The 18,985-nt window shown below is 47.3% G+C and overlaps 1 protein-coding gene across 1 annotated transcript in view; it reads right to left on the bottom strand.

The window, feature by feature from the left end:
• LOC142803130 (sodium- and chloride-dependent glycine transporter 2-like) overlaps window positions 1-18,985 on the bottom strand; it is an 81,216-nt gene that overhangs the window by 41,368 nt on the left and 20,863 nt on the right. The window contains exons 5-8 of the mRNA XM_075888233.1: window positions 9,349-9,481; window positions 7,835-7,969; window positions 6,919-7,025; window positions 4,822-4,946 (exon numbers count right to left, since the gene is read on the bottom strand). Coding sequence (XP_075744348.1) covers window positions 4,822-4,946; window positions 6,919-7,025; window positions 7,835-7,969; window positions 9,349-9,481 — 500 coding nt within the window. The remainder of the gene's footprint in view (window positions 1-4,821; window positions 4,947-6,918; window positions 7,026-7,834; window positions 7,970-9,348; window positions 9,482-18,985) is intronic.

Genomic DNA, 18,985 nt, shown 5'->3' with positions numbered 1-18,985 from the left:
AATATAACTTGCTGGCATGCAGTTTTACGTAGCTTGGCCACAGTGTGCGTTCTCCATTTTACTTTTGGGGCGCCTTCACAAATGTTATGTGCCTATACAGGGTAGCCCAGTCAAAAACGATGTTTAGTTACCAAAAAGCCCATTGTTATAACCGATAATTGTTATTAGCGTGTTACGAATAATAGAAAGACGAAATAGAGTTGATGGAAACACTTGATTTCCACGCAATTAAAGCAGTGCAACTAGGTACCTGCAGAATGAATTCTAAAAATATTTGCGGCGGTCAATTCGTGAGACAACAAGCTTCTTTACTTAATCAATTCAACGGCTACTCGGAAAAGATTTGCAGGATCCCATTAAAGGGACAGTAAAGGCATATATTATTTAACGTAGATTGTTAAAATAGCGCTTACGACACGTGGTAGTGCTGTCGACAGTGCTTTCAAAATTGGCCAGATGCGTTATAGCAGACGCATTATAGTAGCTAGATGCGTTGTAGATGTGTTGTAGTTCTGTAGCGTTAAGACACGTTGTAGTGCGTTGTAATGATTGAGACTGAAGAAAAAGCTGACACTGGATGCGTTGTTGGATAAATGCAAGGAATGCGCCGTTCAGCTTTTCCCGTCATGCTACCTAATGCGGCTGGTTAGCTAGCAGGCGCATGCCATCACCACGAGGTCGCAAACCATCTTGAGTGACAGCCGTTTCGCGGACTCCGAGATATATTAGTGCCAACTCACTGGGTGCCCTTACGCCGCTTCCTGGCACCCCGCTGCTCGGAAACCTTCCCGTTGGTCGTTAAAGCGATGGAAAACTGACCACGGCTTTCTGTTTCGAATGGTTACGGGAAGCGGAAGGTGTTCTCTGTCACCCCGTTTCTTGTACTAGAATGAGCGTCAGTGCACCTTGACCTTCATCTCCTGAGAATTCGAAAACCACACTTCTGGGGGGAAAAGCACACTCCTCCCACCTTTCCCCCCTGCTCGAGATGCCAGAACTCACAAGCACTATCGTGAAGGGGCTATTTTTTCACGAATGAAAGAACCGAAGCGCACTGGTTGTATTCCTTTCGGCTTTTTATGCTCCGAACTGCTCTTCTTTGTCATGGGTAGTTTGAGTGATTGCAATCAACTGAACTTTGGCCTTTCTAAGTCATCGGGCTTTTGTTCCACAATGCGCCATTGTTATTTCTAACTCTCTTGCTAAACCGTTGTTGCGTGCAACTCTGAAAAACGGTTAATAACATTTAGTGCCCCTTTAGATCCCGGCATGCACATTAACAATAATGTCATTTTAAATATGCATAAACTATGATTTCCTCACATCCGCGGTGAGTATCGCACTCTAAAGCGAGGCGAAGGCCCTATATTTAAGTGAAGTATTGGATTTCCACGTGCACTCCTACAGGTTTTCCCGCCCACTTTAATCCAAGTGCCAGCCTAAATAATTTGCATGCCATTGAAATAATCGGAGTGCCGAGCTATTTAATCCTTGTGCCAAACATTTAATCCAAGCGCCAACATATTTATTCTAAGCGCCAACTCACTCAGGCCGCGTGCCATAGAGTTTAATCCCAGTGCCACCGTGTTTAATTCAATTGTCAATGACTTTATTTCAGGTGCCAGTCAGTTTAATCAACGCACAAAAACTAGAATACGGGGCGTAAAAACAACAGTGCAATTGAAATGCAGTTCCTACAGTATAGAAGACAATAGTCGGAAGGCAGAATCAATCATTATTTTTGTATTCGCCGATAGTATTCTTGAACAAAATTACTGCAGTGGTTCACATAAGCTATGGTTGGAGTGCTTATACTTTGCTATGCGCAAGATTGTATAATGAGTGCTTGGCCTAGGTGAAATAAATTTATTGAAAACTAAAAAATCGCAGGAACATATTACTGAATATTTTACAGTGCAATTGTATAATGAGTGCTTGGCCTAGGTGAAATAAATTTATTGAAAACTAAAAAATCGCAGGAACATATTACTGAATATTTTACAGTGCAATGAAATTCAGTCCCCTTCACAGAAGCTCATAATTGGCTTTGGTACACACTACAACGTTACATGACCAGGGCAGGTCATGTAATGCGAACGACACACTATGTTTATTGAAGTGCCGGAACGCATGCTAAGAGATTAAAAGCATGGTCGCGGGCTGTGATGGGTCAAAGACAGCTACATAATCAAAAAATTGGGAAGCCTTCGCGCGGCACGCACTGTGAATTAGAGATAATTCCAATATGTTTTTTTTTCTGTAGTGAGCATAAAACGTAAACTGATCAACCTGATGTGGCAATAGAAGTTTTATTTTACTATATTATATGCTCTTATTTTTTATTCAAAGTTAAATGTCTCCAATGATACGAACAGTACTGATTGTTCGTTTAGCTTGTTAGTTTTGTGACGTACTTGACGAATGCGATGAAACGAACACAGAGGAAACAAAATGATAATAACACGCAACTGACCTTGGGCCTAGCTTTCTTTTTTTGTGTACGTGTTTGTTTTGCGCGTCATTATGCCTCTCATCGCGCATTGGAAGCTTGCGGATTCAGTGCAATCACTAAATTATTTGTTCTGTCTCCCTCTCTATCTCTTTACACACACACACACACACACACACACACACACACGCATGTGTGTGTGTGTGTGTGTGTGTGTGTGTGTGCGTGCGTGCGTGCGTGCGTGCGTACACACATACATACATATACATATACAGGAAAACAAGAGTGAGTACTACTAATTATTCAAGAAATGCAACATAGACACAGGTTAGTGTATTTATTAAAACAGAACTGTTTTATAGGGCTCGGATAGGGATGTTCACAAGTCATCTTCACGCAAAGCGGCAGGCACGAAAGAGAAATTGTGCCGATCAAAGGACGCGCAGTCCACGCGCTGTATTTGTTGCATGGAGTGGCGAGCCGCATCCAGCAGCAAAGAACGCCTGTGCTCCTTTTTCGTCATGCCTTGCGGTGTCACTAAAACTGAATTACGACGTTCGCTCAAGTAGGCCTTCACGTGGGACTTAAATTTCGCGAAGGCTTCTTCTATAGGATTAAAGAAGGGACTGTACGCTGCCAGACGCTTAATAGAGTGCATGGAGTTAGCCAAAGCCGCCTGTTCTGCTCGAGCGTAAGCAGGTGCATTATCAAAAAGGAATACAGCTTCGGTATTTGGCTCATCACGTTCTCCGCGGGCCGAAACATCACTGAGGAAGTCATTAAAAACAACCCAATGAACTTTGTCCACCACAGTCCAGTGAATAACTCCGTTTGCGGACATGCATGCTATAATGTTCAAATTCACTCCCTTTGTCGTTGTGGTAATGTGCACAGCTAGGTGTCCTTTAGCTGCCCTGCCGAAGTTCCTTGAACACCAGATATTGAAGTTAGTCTCATCCAAATAGAAGCGGCAAACACGCGGTCCATCAGACTGCAGCCATTGGGCGTACAGCATACAGCTGTGCTTGATGTCATCACGGTTGCGATCTGCAGGCATCTGCATCACTAGCTTCATCGAGTAGCAGTGGGCATCCAGCAAGCGGTCGACTGCGCTTGCACTGATTGTTACTCCTGGCATTTCTTTCTCCAGGGCCTCCTTTATTTGCTTCAATTTAAATGTACAGTTTTCGTCGACAATTCGTCTCAAAGTACTCACGACGTTATCTCCAAACTTCCTTTTTGAACCCCCACCATGCTTTGATGTTTCTCTGTCGGTAGCAGCAATCGATCTTGCTGTTTTAAGGTTGATGCCTAGAGCATCGGCCAGTTGCTTTAAGTCACCGCCACGCCTGTAAACGTCCACAATCCTAGCCCTGTCGACCACCGATACTCTGCTATTTTTTCGACGAGGTTCGTCGGGGTTCTTAAAGTGTGGTCCTCGTTTGCGTCCAGCCATGACTTCAAGCAAAGCTCTTTCTTCGTCTGCAAATGTTCCCGTATGAAAACACACGTTTCAAGTAAACACGCTTCAGCTACACTAAGCGTCGCCTGTTACATGAAAACCGGAGTATTTACTTTGATGCTTTTATAACAACTTATTTCCACATAAACCCGACTAAATGCAAGTTTGTTATTATTAAGTGGTTATTGTTGATTTCAATAACGAATGAATATCATCTGTCGGTCACTGTAGCCTCAGAGCATAAGTAGCCAAATGCCGTCTACTCAGCAGACGACACGAATCTATGCATACGCGACGGTGTAGATGGTTAACCGGAATGAAGCAGTAGCAATGCAATAAAGACTAACATTGACTCTAGGAGCAAATACATTTAGGTACCCATAAATGCAATTACTACTGACTGTTTTTCTAATTTTGAAGCTATGACACTAAAATGTTAGGCGAAGTCACACTGCGCACTTAATTTCATAAGCGCTACCATGTATAGCCGAGAGAAAAGTTCTTGCTGTGACGCCATGTTTACGTTATTCTGACATTTATACTATATATAGTGGCTAACTGTGTGTTTCTAGCGCATGGATTAAACTGACTGGCACCTGAATTAAAGTCATTGGCAATTGAATTAAACACGGTGGCACTTGGATCAAACTTAATGGCACGCGGACTGAGTGAGTTGGCACTTGGATTAAGTATGTTGGCGCTTGGATTAAATGTTTGGCACATTGATTAAATAGCTCGGCGCTCAGATTATTTGAATGGCATGCAGATTATTTAGGATGGCACTTGGAATAAAGTGAGCGGGAAAACCTGTAGTTCCACTATTGCATGATGCGCTAGAAACGCTTTGAATGCGCTTCATTGGAATGGCTTAAGCCTTTATAGCGGTAGATTTGTCGCAGTGTTTCCTCACTGTAGTTGTCGAAGTCCGCGAAGCACATGCCTAGCTGTTTGGCCAGACTTCCTCCCACTCCGAAAACGATGATCGAGCACAGGATGTTCGACATGGTCATGCCCAAGGGCAACAGGAAGTAACACCTAATCACAGAATAACAACAGACAGGCATATAAAACATTACCATTTAGGATGGCATACAACCACACATTAATTTATTACCATGATACTGCGTTATGCCCGCATCCGACAGAGGTCACTTCAAACGAACAAGTGTGGCGCTGTAAATCGGTAAGCGGAGGTCGTGCCTGCTAGCACTAGTACGCCTTTAGGTTGCAATTGATCAAAAAACGTAGAAGTGTGGCACGTTAAGATAGTTTGTTACGCAGGTTCGTATAGTGGAAGCCTGCGTCAATGGAGGTTCAGAGTATACGGCCAAGGAAGAGAACATATTCAGTTTCTTTCAGGAAGTATTCCGCACCGATTCCACATAAATATGTAGAATATAGTATACAGCCCAAATTTGCTACTAGCATTAAAAATTTTTTCTCTATTCCAGTTTAATCATTCATAAACATAAACCTTCAATAAAGCACAAATTTATATAAGTAGCAGAGAGCTTCTGTGACTATCAGAATAATGTAGTTCCTTTCAGTTACTCCTAACTACAAAATTAAATCCCACACTGTTTTTATTTACATGTGCACATAAACCCTAAGAGTTACCGTACGATAACAACTGGAAACTGTGCCAGTAATCATAGAACACAATTTGTAAAAGCATACCTCACTCAACTTTTTTTCAAAACTGAGCATCTTTCACGTGATAACTAATAATAAGAACTAATAGACAATGATACCAAAGAACGTGTAGGGGATCTTGTTAGTATCGATTGTAGTGTAAATGCAAAGAAAGAAAAGTGGACGAAAAGTTGCCATTAGCAGGGAGGGAACCTGCGACTTTCGGATGACGCGTCCAATGCTCTTCTAACTGGGCTACAGTGGTGGTCATACCACGGTTCACTTTAGGTGTAAACATATGTTCATCTAAAAGTGGGAGTGTCAGACAGCGCCTATATGAGCCGTGACGGAAAGCACGAAACAGTCTTCCTTTCTACCTAATGGCTTCTCGTAGCACATGAGCGTATACGATCTTGTATGTATACCAGGAAACGATATGTCACGCACGACTTAGATGGCTATTTGAAGTGATGTGAGTTTTTGTGGGTTTATGGGAAATTTTATTGTTTGTGAAAGTGTGTATTTCTAATGCTCAAATATTGGGCCTCGAGTGATGTTCGTGTCACTCAAAAAAGTAACAACTTTGCCGAAAAGGCGGAACCATGAACGCGATAGCAACAAATTGGAAGGTCACGCGCAGAATAAAAATGAACGCCTGAAAAGCACGCCTTTCTCGCAAACGAAGGCTGTGCAACGACTGCAGTGACCTGTGTGCGCCCCGCCACTACAACAGAATCTTTCCAATGCAAACCCAATGCCAGTCAAGACGTATGATCCTCCCCTCCGGGATATAAGGGCGCGTGAGAGATTGTCAACTGGCCTCCTCTCAGCGGGCCAAAGTACGCGTGAGAGATGAGAGCCGCCGCACGCTCATTGAACTATCTTGCCGATAATGCTCAAAACACGATAGTCCCCCCTTCCCCCGCTGCGATGCCCGCCAACAGTGGTCGGTAAGTGGTAGATATAAATAGCTTGTCATTTGAACATCAAAGGAGGTACCCCTCGGTGGCTAACGCGTCGCATTCACGATGCGGAGGTCACAAGACTGATTCCGCGCGCCGGAAACTCTTTTTCTTTATTTTTTTTCTTTCTTTTCATTTATATATATATACGTATACATGTACAGTGCATGAAATTGATGCCGACGGCAAAATTCACCCAAGAGTGTTTATACAATTGCTATCGACATAAAACACGCGTCATGTAAGAAGTGGCGAAAGAATTGTTCTGCTGCTGCACAAATGTTATTCAAACTCTGTTGCGCAAATGAGGGGCAATACATGATGAAGCTGCGTTCCGAGTTCAATGGCGTTATTGTATTCAGCCATTTCAACGTGGGTTTACTGGGTCGAATCGTAGTGCACATCTGACCCACCAGTACACCATTGTCGAGTCAAACGCGTTGTAGGAAGCCAGCGAATGCAACTGGCCCAATCCGATGGCCAGGCCCGTGAGCACAGAGAACGACGCGTCCGACCACGCCTGTCGTCGGCAGAAAAAAAACAACCTTTAGAGCATCTGGATATTCAAAAAAACGAAAACATTTCTACTAGAATTTGTTTGTACAGCTCAGTATTGGCTAAAATTTAGGTTAAACGCATAACTGCACTTCAAACAGCATTTTACGCGCGTCAAACGTGGAAAGTGGCACAATGAGCGCAGAGCACATTATGCTGTTGTCCTGCAATTCGAGGAAAAATTTTTGCTAGTTGTGTACCAGTAAAAAGGCGCGTATACTACCAAACCGTTGTCTTGAAGCCACTGCATAAGGACCATTGACGCAACAAAAGAATACAGTGTCGCGCAAAATAATTTTCCGGCTTTTTTGCGATACCTCGGATATGAAGCTTGAGAATTTAGTCAAAGGGAACATTCAATTACTGGTAGCGGCGATTCAATAGTTCTTCTTCACTACATTTTGATATATAGTTATACGTAATGAGTTGTCTTTGTATAAAAGTGAAGCACTGTTGTATGCAGTGCTTTACTTGTATACAGTATCATACATGTGCTGCTCATCTAGGAAGGCCCACTAGAATGCAAACAACTGATGCAAATGCGGTGTCGCGATTCTGCATCTGTCCTGAGGTATATGGTCGCATTGGCCTGGTCAGCTTCGTTCTGTTAGTAAGTCTTGTATAAGGTCGTCCTTTACGTAAGTAGTGTTCAGTACTTATAGAAAATATAAACGTGCGCTAAAGTGTGATGACACAGAGTCTACCAAAATGCAGTCGCCAAGAGGAGGCTCTGCTTAAGAAGTGGCATTGAAGTCAAGCTAATTGCACGCATACCCTGCTGTCCCAGAGGCAGCTCCAGCGTGGCTGGAACTGCTCCCAAACAGAGCTCCTGGCACCGGGAAGCAAGAGGGCTCTCACAGCTACGGCGACCATAAGACACACTGGCAGGAGGGCCATCACCGCAGATATCTGCGCCAGCAAAAAAAATGGACACGTGGTCTGGATCAGTCATTGTATTAATATTAATAATAACAATATTACAGTTTTTCATGACGCAAAGTCGACAGCAGTTGCACGCTTAAGACCACCAACAATTCATTTTGCCTTCAAGTTTGTCATGGGTTAGCGTCATGACAAACTTGGGCCAGCGTTATGACAAACTTGGCCAGCGTCATGCTGCGCTTAGAGAATAAGTGCGTATGACGTATCTCTTCAAATGGCAGCAAGTGGCATGTAAATCCTGCTTCATTCAGGTGTGATTCTGTATTCAGGGCATCCACAAAATACAACACGACTAAATACAACAAAACTGACAAGTTATACCGCGGTTCTAGTGGGCTCTCTGCCTCCCTAATTACATTGGTACAACACCAGGCGAAGAAACCGTATAACCACAGGCATGATTGAAAAAGATTCTCTCATAATAATAAACACAGCACGCCATGTAGCACTATAAGGAATCATGGCAGTTAGGTATGTCATAATTGATATTGAATTCACTTCAGACAAAATAGGTAGGCTGGCGCACAAGAATAAAAATGAAAAACGAATGTAGGAAAATTTATATCATTCAGGAATTGCGTCGATGCATGAATTTCTACGTGCCTGAGACAATATCAAAAGTTGAAATATCGGTGCCATATCGCAACAAACATTATTCATAATTAGACGTGTGGCTCCTCATCTGTAATAAAGCCCCGCTGCGGTGGCCCAGTGGCTAAGGTACTCGGCTGCTGACCCGCAGGTCACGGGATCGAATCCCTGCGGCAACGGCTGCATTTCCGATGGAGGCCTAAATGTTGTAGGCTCGTGTGCTCAGAGTTGGGTGCAGGTTAAAGAACCCCAGGTCATCACGATTTCCGGAACCCTCCACTACGGCGTCTCTCATAATAATACGGTGGTTTTCGGACGTTCATACCCACATATCAATCAATCATCTGTAATAGAACAGTCCAGACCGAAAGGGAAGGAATGATTACGCTTTAGTTCAAAGGAGAGCTAAAGATGCGAAGCTATATCACCAGTGCATATATATCCAAACACCTGCTTTCTACGTTCGCTCTTCTCTGAATAATCGCGAACTTACCGATCCGCACTTGAATCCTTGTGCGTGAATTTCCACGCGCTGGAGAAATACAGAAAAGGTAGACTTGATGCAGTATTTTCACCGAGACAACTTAGAGTGTTACACATTCTTATAATATTAGTTCTAATTTGACAATTCTTCGTTATGGGATAGTATTTAGTACAATTGTCGAGCGGTAACGTTACACTGTAATAAACACAGCATAAATACACAGACAGAGGCGCTAGAAAGAGCGAATAGAGGATAGCAACAGCATCCTGACCCGTCCGACAGCGGCAACACCTTGAGCCGTGCAGACGAATATGAAGAACCAGGTGAAGATGTAGCACACGAGCAGCTCCCAGCGAATGCCGCCGAAGTCATCAATGCCACTGGTCACTTTGAGCATACCGTGTCTGGAAAAAGGCGGAAAAGTCGCTATAGGAAACACGCAAAATTATTGGAAAGGCTGCAGATACGCTTCCACTAATAATTTCGCATCTTATGGGCGTATTCAGCAATGAAGTGCATGTGCAAGCTTTTAGAAATTCCTAAGCCGACGGTCTGGAAGCTGCAGTTGTAAAGCGGGAATGTACTGTTTGATAACTTTAAAGGCAGGGGGGTGGGGGGCACTCTGTGTTGACGACGTTCTTCTTCGGCCATGTGGAAACAATCACCGAACAAGAAGCACTCCGCACAAATGGTCAACCAACCAAAGATGAAACGCACGGCTGCGGGGTTCAGTAGTGAGCTCAACCATAAGCTGCACTGAAGCCTTCCACAGTTATTAGTTACATGTCCACGCTTTTTAATGAGGTTAGACACACATTCGGCTTGGGTTTACGACACTGTTAATTTCACAAGACGCACAATGTGCCTCGCATGATCGCGGTCATGGAATGTGTAGTGACATGCATCACAAAGGAGTGCGGCCATTAGCGTGGGTCCGGTCTCAGCGAGCCGCAGGGCACACGTTAACCGTCGCTGTGGCGAGAACACGATACTGCTCAAGGTTGTAACACTTTATTGTCTGTGGCAACACCAAACGCAGTACAGCCCGTTGCAAAGGCGCGGCGGGAAAGCAAATGTGCTTATCCACGCCACGAGCATAAAAGTACTACACAGGGTGCCACGAGCACGTCTCCGTGGTAAAGGTGATACACGGAGACACCGGGACCAAGGCCCGGTTGCTCGAGCGAGGGCAAAGGCGCTCGCGTTGGCTTCGGAGGGAGACGGGTCGGCGTAGCCTGGCCACGCACTAGGACACCGTACCACCCTTCGGCCGAGCGTACGCAGAGGGGCTACAAAAGGTGAGCGTTCGCCTCGGGCGCGAGGCGCCGTCAGCGAAATCCGACGAGCCCCGAGCGACGGGAGTCGACGGACGGAAAAGATAGCGTGGCTCACTGTCAGCTGTCCCGGAGAGTATCTAGCCGCTCCCGACGCACGCGCGCTTTACCTCTCGGGAGACTTCGCACCCGGCGCCACAGTCAACATCCACTACCGGGTGAGGGGGTTAAACGTCACTCAGCTTTCTCAGCGCGGCAGACAGCGGAAAAGGGGAGACATTTCGGGACACGAGAACGGCAGAAAAAGCGGCAAAGCCCGCGCAAAGGCAGCGGGCTAGCCTCGATTCCCACATCCCCTTCTCCTAAATTTGCTTTTTACCGGTCTGCGAAAGGCAGCTGGACGTCACCCATGAAGTTAAAATGACACTGCTGGGACCGACAGCTAACCTCAGTCCAGCCCTGTCACTGCTGCTAAAAAAGTGATGACAAATAAGAAATAAAAACATTATAATAAAATAAACACATGAAACTATAAAAAATAATTACGGAAGGGAGCACAGGAAAGTAGTAGTAGTGTTCGTGGTGCTGAAGCGGGATAGCGTCCACCGCGCGGAAGGGCGGAAGAGCATGACAATGTTCGCTAGGGGCGATGCTCGACTGCGAGTTCAGAGGCAAGGAAGGGGGCTCTCTGATGGCCCGTTGCTGCTCTTGATTAGCCGTGAGTCCAACGAACGCTGCTTTGGTTGTGGTTCGCAGGCCCCGCATTTCTGGCTCGATGACGGAGCTGGGACGTTGCGGGAAGCCAGGCCTCTCTAGTGATCAGTGAGGCCGAACCAGATTTGTCTGCGAGGCGCCCTGGCGTTGGCTGGCAGCATTTAGCTGCTTTCAGCTGGCCTCGCGCAGGAGTCATGGTGGAAACGGCAGCAGGGCTTTTCGTTGACGGCCGAGAGCAGAAGACAGCCTAAGTAGGTCAGTGCCCCGAGCACCTCTTGTGTCCACTACGATAGGGTGAAGCCACGATGCGCACTCTTCACGGGCACGCACTGAAGGGTCACGCACTTACACACACACAGAACACGCACGCACGCACACACACAGCGCCAATGGCTGTGCGAGAAAAAGTAGCGTCCTTCGTTCCCCTCTCCACGCATAAGCACTGATACTCAAGGTCACAACTTCCTTTGCGGTAGACGAAATAAACACAGCAAAAAAAGTAAAACAGGGAAATGACACTCTTTCTCTGACCAAAATACAAAAACGTAAAATACAAATAACACCAAACTTTAGACAAAGGAAACATAAAATAAACATGAACACTTAAAAAGGAAACACTGGCAGCAGACTGGGCAGGGTCGACTTCTGTACGAGAAAAGGCCCTAAAGAAGCTAACCTATACTGAGGCTAGACAGTAAACTCCGAGCCTTCGGTTGCAGAGACGTCCACCGTCCGGCGCAAAATCACAAAGGTGACCGCTTCCTCAGATTATACTGGTGCGGGGTCCGAATGCGGTCCGCCGCTCCGGGTGTGCCCGTTGCTTGCGCGAAGTACCGCAGGGCTCTGGCGCGAGCTCGTCAGACAGTTTTAAAATGGGTTCAGGTCTGCGATATGGGCACGGCTGAGTTTTCCCGAATGGGGATTTTTAAGCAAGTACGTGAGTGTAGTGCAAGCTTTCTTCATTCGGTACGGACCAAGCCACTTAGGAACGAGCGAGGTTGAGAACCCCTTACTGGCATCCCTAAGATTGTGGTTACGCTTCAGGACAAGATCGCCCACCTCAAAAACCAGGTCACGACGCTTGCGGTCATATTGCGCCTTCTGCTGAGCCCTGGCCGACGCCAAACTTTCCCTTGCTTTGCAGAAAGCTCGACAAAGCCTGTCCCGACGTGTCGACGCGTAAGCAGAGCGGTCTGCCGGCGTCTCCTCGTCTTCGAGCTAGCATTGCGTGATGCTGGTCACCGGATTTGCCAACTCCCTCTTAAAATTTAAGAAGGCGGGCGAGAAACCAGTTGAGCGAGTCTCGGATGTTCGAATTGCGAACGGGAGCTGAATCAAATGGTCTTCCCAGTCCCCTTGACTTTCGGCAAAGGCCGTCAACATCGGTTTGAGCGTACGCTTGACGCGCTCCGTCAAATTGGACTGGGGATGGTAGGGTAAAGTGGTGCAGCGATCAATTCCGAGGGAACGGCAGGCGACACCAAACACCCGAGCGGTGAAATACGATGCATTGTCCGTGATAAGCCTTTCCGGGAAGCCGAACCCGCAAAACACTTCTTGCAGTTTCTCAAGCACCGCTCGCGCTGTCAACTTCCGAAGAGAGAACAATACCATCCATTTCAAACAGTCATCAACGACTACCATCAGGTGAATGAACCCCTGCTTATTTCTGGGAAATGATCCCATTAGAAATCAGGTGGTCACTTGCTACGGACGCTCACTGACAATCGGTTTCATCAGACCGGGCAGTTTGCCACCCCTTGATTTCACCATTTGACAGACGCGGCAAGAACGGCAATAGCAAAAAATGTCTCGCTTCATGCCGGGCCAGGTCACAACGCGGCTCAGTTTTGCAAAAAAACTTTTGAGCCTCTCAGGCGACCGGCCATGAATTTGTCGTTAGAGGATCGCAACAGTGCGGCTCTCAGGCTTTTCGGCATAACCACCTTAAACGAGTACATGGACTCTTCGTCAGTGACTATATACTTCAGCAGGAGACCTTCATGGTCCCGCAAATATGAATCCGCCGGGTACTCAGCGACACACGCTGGTTCGAGCCGCCTATTTGCGCCCGCTGCAGGGCAAGCAGCGTCACGACGCTCCGTCCCGTCGAGACAGGCGCTATCGGCGCCCGCTGCAGGACAAGCAGCGTCACGGCGCTCCATCTCTCTGAGACTGTCGCACATTTCGCGACAAAACGGATCACTTTGCTGGGCCTTCAGAAGCTCTTCTCTGCTGAAAGCGATGCCCACTCTCCGAAGATGGGGGAGTCTGGTATTGTGCCCACCCAGGACCGCAGCAACAACCACTTGAGTCGGCGTCACGGGTTCCCTCTCGGTCCCGTGGCCCATCGGAAAGCTCCCCTGCTTGGCCGCTTCGCGGTGCGCCACATACCTGGTAAGCAGCCAAGGTTTGTCGGCATGGAGACTCACCCTTCACGCCGAATCGCGGCGAAGCTGCTGTTTCGCCCCCGACACTTGCATGTGCTAAGGCACCACTAACGGCTGTCTCACAGGGATCAAGGTCCTCGGCTGACAATGGGGCACGAGATAGCGCGTCAGCTACCACGTTGGTGCTCCCCTTTCGATACTGCACTAAAAAGTCATAGTGCTGTATCAGGAGAGCCGAGCACGCCAGCCTGCCGGCAGGCTCACGCAGCCGCATCAGGCCGCTGAGCGCACTGTGATCCGTTTGCACCACGAATTTCGTCCCATGAAGATAGACGTCAAACTTCCGCAGTGCAAACACGATGGCGAGGCACTACTTTTTAGTCACGGAATAATTTTTCTCCGCAGAGACCAAGAAGCGGCTGGCAAAGGCCAACAGCTGCAACACGCCATCGTATTCCTGTAGGAGAACCGCTCCTAAGTCTAGATCGCTCGCATCAGTTTGTACAACGAACGGTCTGGTCAGGTCGGGGAGCTTGAGCTGCACTATCTCCGCTATGGCGTTAGACAGTCGGCAAAACACCTGCTGCTGCTGCTCAAGTCCCCCTTGCCACTTAGCATACTTACCCAAAAGCTTGCTCAAGAGTGCCTGCAGTTGGGCACAGGACGGAATGAAGGAACGGTAAAAGTTGACAATTCCTAAAACACGGCGTAGGCCACGTACGTCCTTGGGCATGGGAAAATCGAGGATATCTCGAAGTTTCTCCCTATACGGCTCTATGGAGCCTTCGCCCAGCGTAAACCCAAATAACTGAACACGGGTCTGCTCTAACTGGACCTTATTGGGATTTAATGTCATCCCGGCTATCCTCACCCTCTAGAGTACATCAGCAACATGGGTCAAGTGCTCTTCGAAGGTTCGTGAATAAATCAGGATGTCGTCAAGTTAGCACATGCAGTATGACCACTTTGCTTCCCCGAGGACGCAGTCCATGAGTCTGAAACGTCGCAGGAGCATTGCAAAGGCCAAAGAGCATAAAAGTAAACTCGAACAACCCTCTGTGGGACATGAACGCAGTTTAACACTGGTCACGGTTACCCATTCAGACCTGTAGGTGACCTTTAGAGGCGTCAAGCGGGGTATAATACCGTGCTTCAGCCAGGTTAATCTACGATGGAGTTTATCGTGGGGAGCGGATAGGCATCCTTACGAGTTACTCCATTCAGACGGCGATAGTCGTCGCAAAGGCGATGACTGCCATTTTTCTTAGGCACCAACACAATTGGAGACGCCCAGGAGCTAGACGAGCGGCGAATAATGCTAGCCGCAAGCATGTCGTCTAGCAACCCATCGATAATCTGCCTTTTGGCGAGACTGACGGACCTCGAGTTACACTCTAAAGGAAGCTCGTCACCGGTTACGGTCACATGACTCACTAAATTGGTGCAGCCAGGTTGATCGGTGAAGAGCTAGTCGTTCTGACGTAACAGAGTCGACAGACGAGCCTTCTGTGCATCATCCAACTGAGTCGCGCAGGCGACCAAAGGATGTAGTGCCTCTTCGTGTCGTATCGGTCAATCCACACAGGGGTTTTGAGCCGAGGTGCGCGGAACGCAAAGGTACGGCTACGGAGTTTGCGCACGGCATGTTTCGTGCCGCGCCTCTCGTTCCCTAAGGGGACTGTGAGAGGGCAAATGCGTTGAGCAGGGGCTTGGCCCCGAACTCTGCGAAGGGCACGTTTCCGACGTTTCTGTGGCGAAGGTAAGCGCCGACTTGAGTTGGCAAAAAGGGCCATCACGATAGCTGCCATTCGCAATGTCCACAACTATACCGTTTTTAAGGAGAAAGTCCCGACCGAGAATCACTGGAACATTGAGCCCTGGAAGAAGAACAAGAGGGCGGTTCCTCGAGCGAGGGCAAAGGCGCTCGCGTTGGCTTCAGAGAGAGACGGGTCGGCGTAGCCTGGCCATGCACTAGGACACCGCACGCGTGCAACACCTCTCGCGAGACTCCGCGCACGGCGCCACAGTCAACATCCGCTACCGTGTGAGAGGTTTAAACGTCACTCCGCTCTCCCAGTGCGGCAGACAGCGGAGGAGGGGGGATATGTCGGCACATGAGAACGGCAAAAAGGCGGCAAAGTCCGCACAAAGGCAGCGGGCTTGCCTCAATTTCCACAAAGGGTGTAATGAAGAGTTAAATGCGTTTCGCAATGCGTTAATCACAGAAGTTGCTCTCGAACCACAGGCGGTCACAGACGTCACAGCCAAATTCAATGTGGCGTTGTAGAAAGCGCCGCCGAAAACGGTCGTTAGCCCCGTTGAACGCGCTTTCGCAAGGATTACCTTGACGCTGTTGTGACCGCAACGCCGCTTGTCCGGAGCGGCATTGTTTGAAGTGTTTGATATCGCGAGCTGGCTCGGCGGTGTGGTTTACAGGATCCGTCTGTTACCGGCTCTTGCATTCACGTTTACGATCTAACGCGGCTTGGAAGGCTGCCAGATCATCGACGCACGGTTGCTGCCAGCACTCGGCTTCGCGGGCCTGATTTTGTACCCACACTGCACCATCGCCCCGGCGAATGCGAGATCTCTCACTTTTAGACTGTCAGCGCTCTTCTAGAGGTGTCTGTGGCTCACCGATGTCGAAGCTCTCAGACATCGCGTGCTGATGCGCGCGTGCTCGGCGTCATGGCTGCGACGGGATGGCCGATGTCACTCACAACACCGCCGATGGCGCGCGTGTTCAGGTACGACGCTCGAGATGACCTAACTGATAGCACAGCCAATGGGAACCTGCTCGTAACACCAATTCCGAATGAATTTTCGTTTCTCCTAACCACACACAAATGTCGCTGTTAAATTGTGAGAATGTCAGTCTACTTAGAAATGAAAATAACCTTTTATAAGAAGCAATTTTCGCGGAACATTTTCTTTGTTTGATTGTGCCTCTGTTTTATTCGTTATTATAGAGTGCGGTGAGTAAACAGTTAGTAATAACTGAATCTGATACGAGTATCAATCGAATATTATTCATGCAGTTTTCTAATAACACCAAAGCAATGAAGTGAATAAGCTGGTACTTATGAAATGGGGTAAAAATAGCGGGAAACACGAAGAACACAAAGAATGAAAACAACGAGACAGCCTGGCACTTGAAATTGATGAAGAAGATTCTTGAAAGGCTAATTTATACCCGCCGGTAACCATCTTGCGTATACGTGAGTCAAGCGTAACATAACGAATAATGCATGTAGGCGTGCAGGGCGACGTCACATCCGAAGCTAAATGTGGACGTATTCTTCATTTTGAGTAATTCAATGATAAAAACACGAAGTGACTGATGCAGTACGCCTAAAAATGACAAAAAGAAGACTGCACAATAACATCTAACACACAAAGAGGAAAAAAATACCTAGACTTACAGGTAAGTAAGCCTTTCTAGCCAGCGGGAGGCTGCGCTGAGAATATTTTACAACTTAATACCATCATAGTTGAGGCTCGCAAGTCGCTTCATCCTTTAACCCTGGCCTTGTTTGATATAGCAAAAGCCTTTGATAGGGTCGTCCTTCCTGCAATTTCAAGAGGACTGACAAGAAAAGGAGTAGCAGCGAACTTCATTTCCTACATTGAATACTTTTATTGAACGGCAAAGACGATTCCGACTTTTGAAGGTAAATCCCTTGTGGTTCACCCCACCACTGGCTTTTGGTAAGGCGACCCGTTATCAATCAATCAATCAATCAATCAATCAGTTTATTATCATGTCATAAAGTATGTTACAGGGAGTAAAATATACAGAAGAGGGTCCCAAAGTACAAGACTGCAACGGGACCCTCGACCCTCGACCATCACCACTACTATTTAACTTGGTGATAGACGAGTTTCTCGCAGAGCTTGATCCGCAGCTGGCCTTTACCAGTGACGGGATGAGGGTGTCAGCCATGGCCTTCGCGGGCGACATCACTCTTACAATAAGAACATCCTCAGGTTTTTAACAGAAAATTGCTTCAGCTCTTTTCTCACAGCCAGGGGATTGGTGATTAAAGCTTTCAAATCAACCACCTTAGTCATTGAACCATCTGGATGGCAAAAATGGCTTCAAGGTTCGCACAGATATTCGTTTGGACGTTATTGGGGAAAGACTGGCCGCGTCTAACCGCACGTCAACGAGGCAATACCTTCAAGTCCACTTCGGAGTGAATGGCCTGGGAAAAGGTCCGGTGAAAAGGCAGTGAAGCGCATCACTCGAGAGAGTATATAGGGCACCACTGAAACCACAGCAGCGTCTGGTGGCGCTTCGATTTTACATGCTGCGTCGTTTCTACCATAGGTTAGTACTGGGGCCGATCTTTGCAATAACCCTCACGACAGTTCACAGAGCAGTCCAATTGGCACTAAGAAGATGGCTCGCGCTGCTTATAGACACACCGCTTGGCTTGTTTTACGTGGCGGCAGAGGAGGAAAAATTTGCACTACCCTGCTTCAGGACTGGGGTCCCAGCAATGAGACTCCGACGCTGCAATACGGCTACTAGACCGACCTTACTTGACTTGAAGAAGCAAGCAGAAAATATCACCTTCTCCAAAGGCCCCCACTTAGGCAGCAGCAAACAATCAAGAAAGTACTCGTCTCAAAAACTGCACCGATCCTATGATTGCACACCCCTACAACAATGAAAAGAAGCCCCAGGGTCACCCTTGTGTAGGGGAACGTAACTTCTCTCCTTTGCGGCAGAGAGTTTACTGACCTTGTGAAATTCCATACCGGGGCAGATCCCAACTTGACCTGCTTGCAAAGAGGTCGTGATATCCCGAAACAATGCTGAGCCGATGTGAAGTAGAAAAATCTTTAGGGCATGTACTTTCAAAATGCCACAGAACTGGTCGTGCACGCATAAATAGACAAGATACTATCATTCGGTACTTGTGACATCAATTGCCTGATCTGGGATGGCATATTCAGCCGGAAAATCACTTCATAACATCGCAACGAACGAAAATCTCGGCTCATTGGTTATAACAATAGTTGTATACAATAAGAAAAGCTCTTACATACTAGACGTACAAATGATTGGAACGTGAGTTGAGTTCACTGAGGCACATCACCACAAGAGCGAAAAGTATAAGATTCCGAATCTGCTCTATGAAATCACACCATCACCTACCGTGTCGAGCGTGACCCTTACCTATAGAGATACATGGGCTAGTGAATCCGTTCGGGCCTTAGTTGAGGCTGGCATCAACAGGAATGATATTAAAATGATGTCACTGCGATGCCTGCTGGGGGCTTGGCTGTATTTATTATGCATCAATAGACCACAGTGGTCGTTCGTTGAACAAGGGGCTCCAATGAGCAAAATCGGTTCCAGCACCACAAGTCAGCCCCTCTGCCATATCAGGGGACAAGATCTCTACTTGACTCAGCACCTCTATGCGCAAGCGCATAAACTTATGAAAATAGCAAATATTTGCATTCTTTCCATTTACTCAGTCGTTTTTTTGTGTTCGTTCAATCAAATCCGCAACAATCC

The sequence above is a fragment of the Rhipicephalus microplus genome, chromosome 3 (genome assembly GCF_043290135.1).
Source record: "Rhipicephalus microplus isolate Deutch F79 chromosome 3, USDA_Rmic, whole genome shotgun sequence".
Taxonomy (NCBI): Eukaryota; Metazoa; Arthropoda; class Arachnida; order Ixodida; family Ixodidae; genus Rhipicephalus; species Rhipicephalus microplus.
This window is presented reverse-complemented; position numbering and strand designations above follow the sequence as displayed.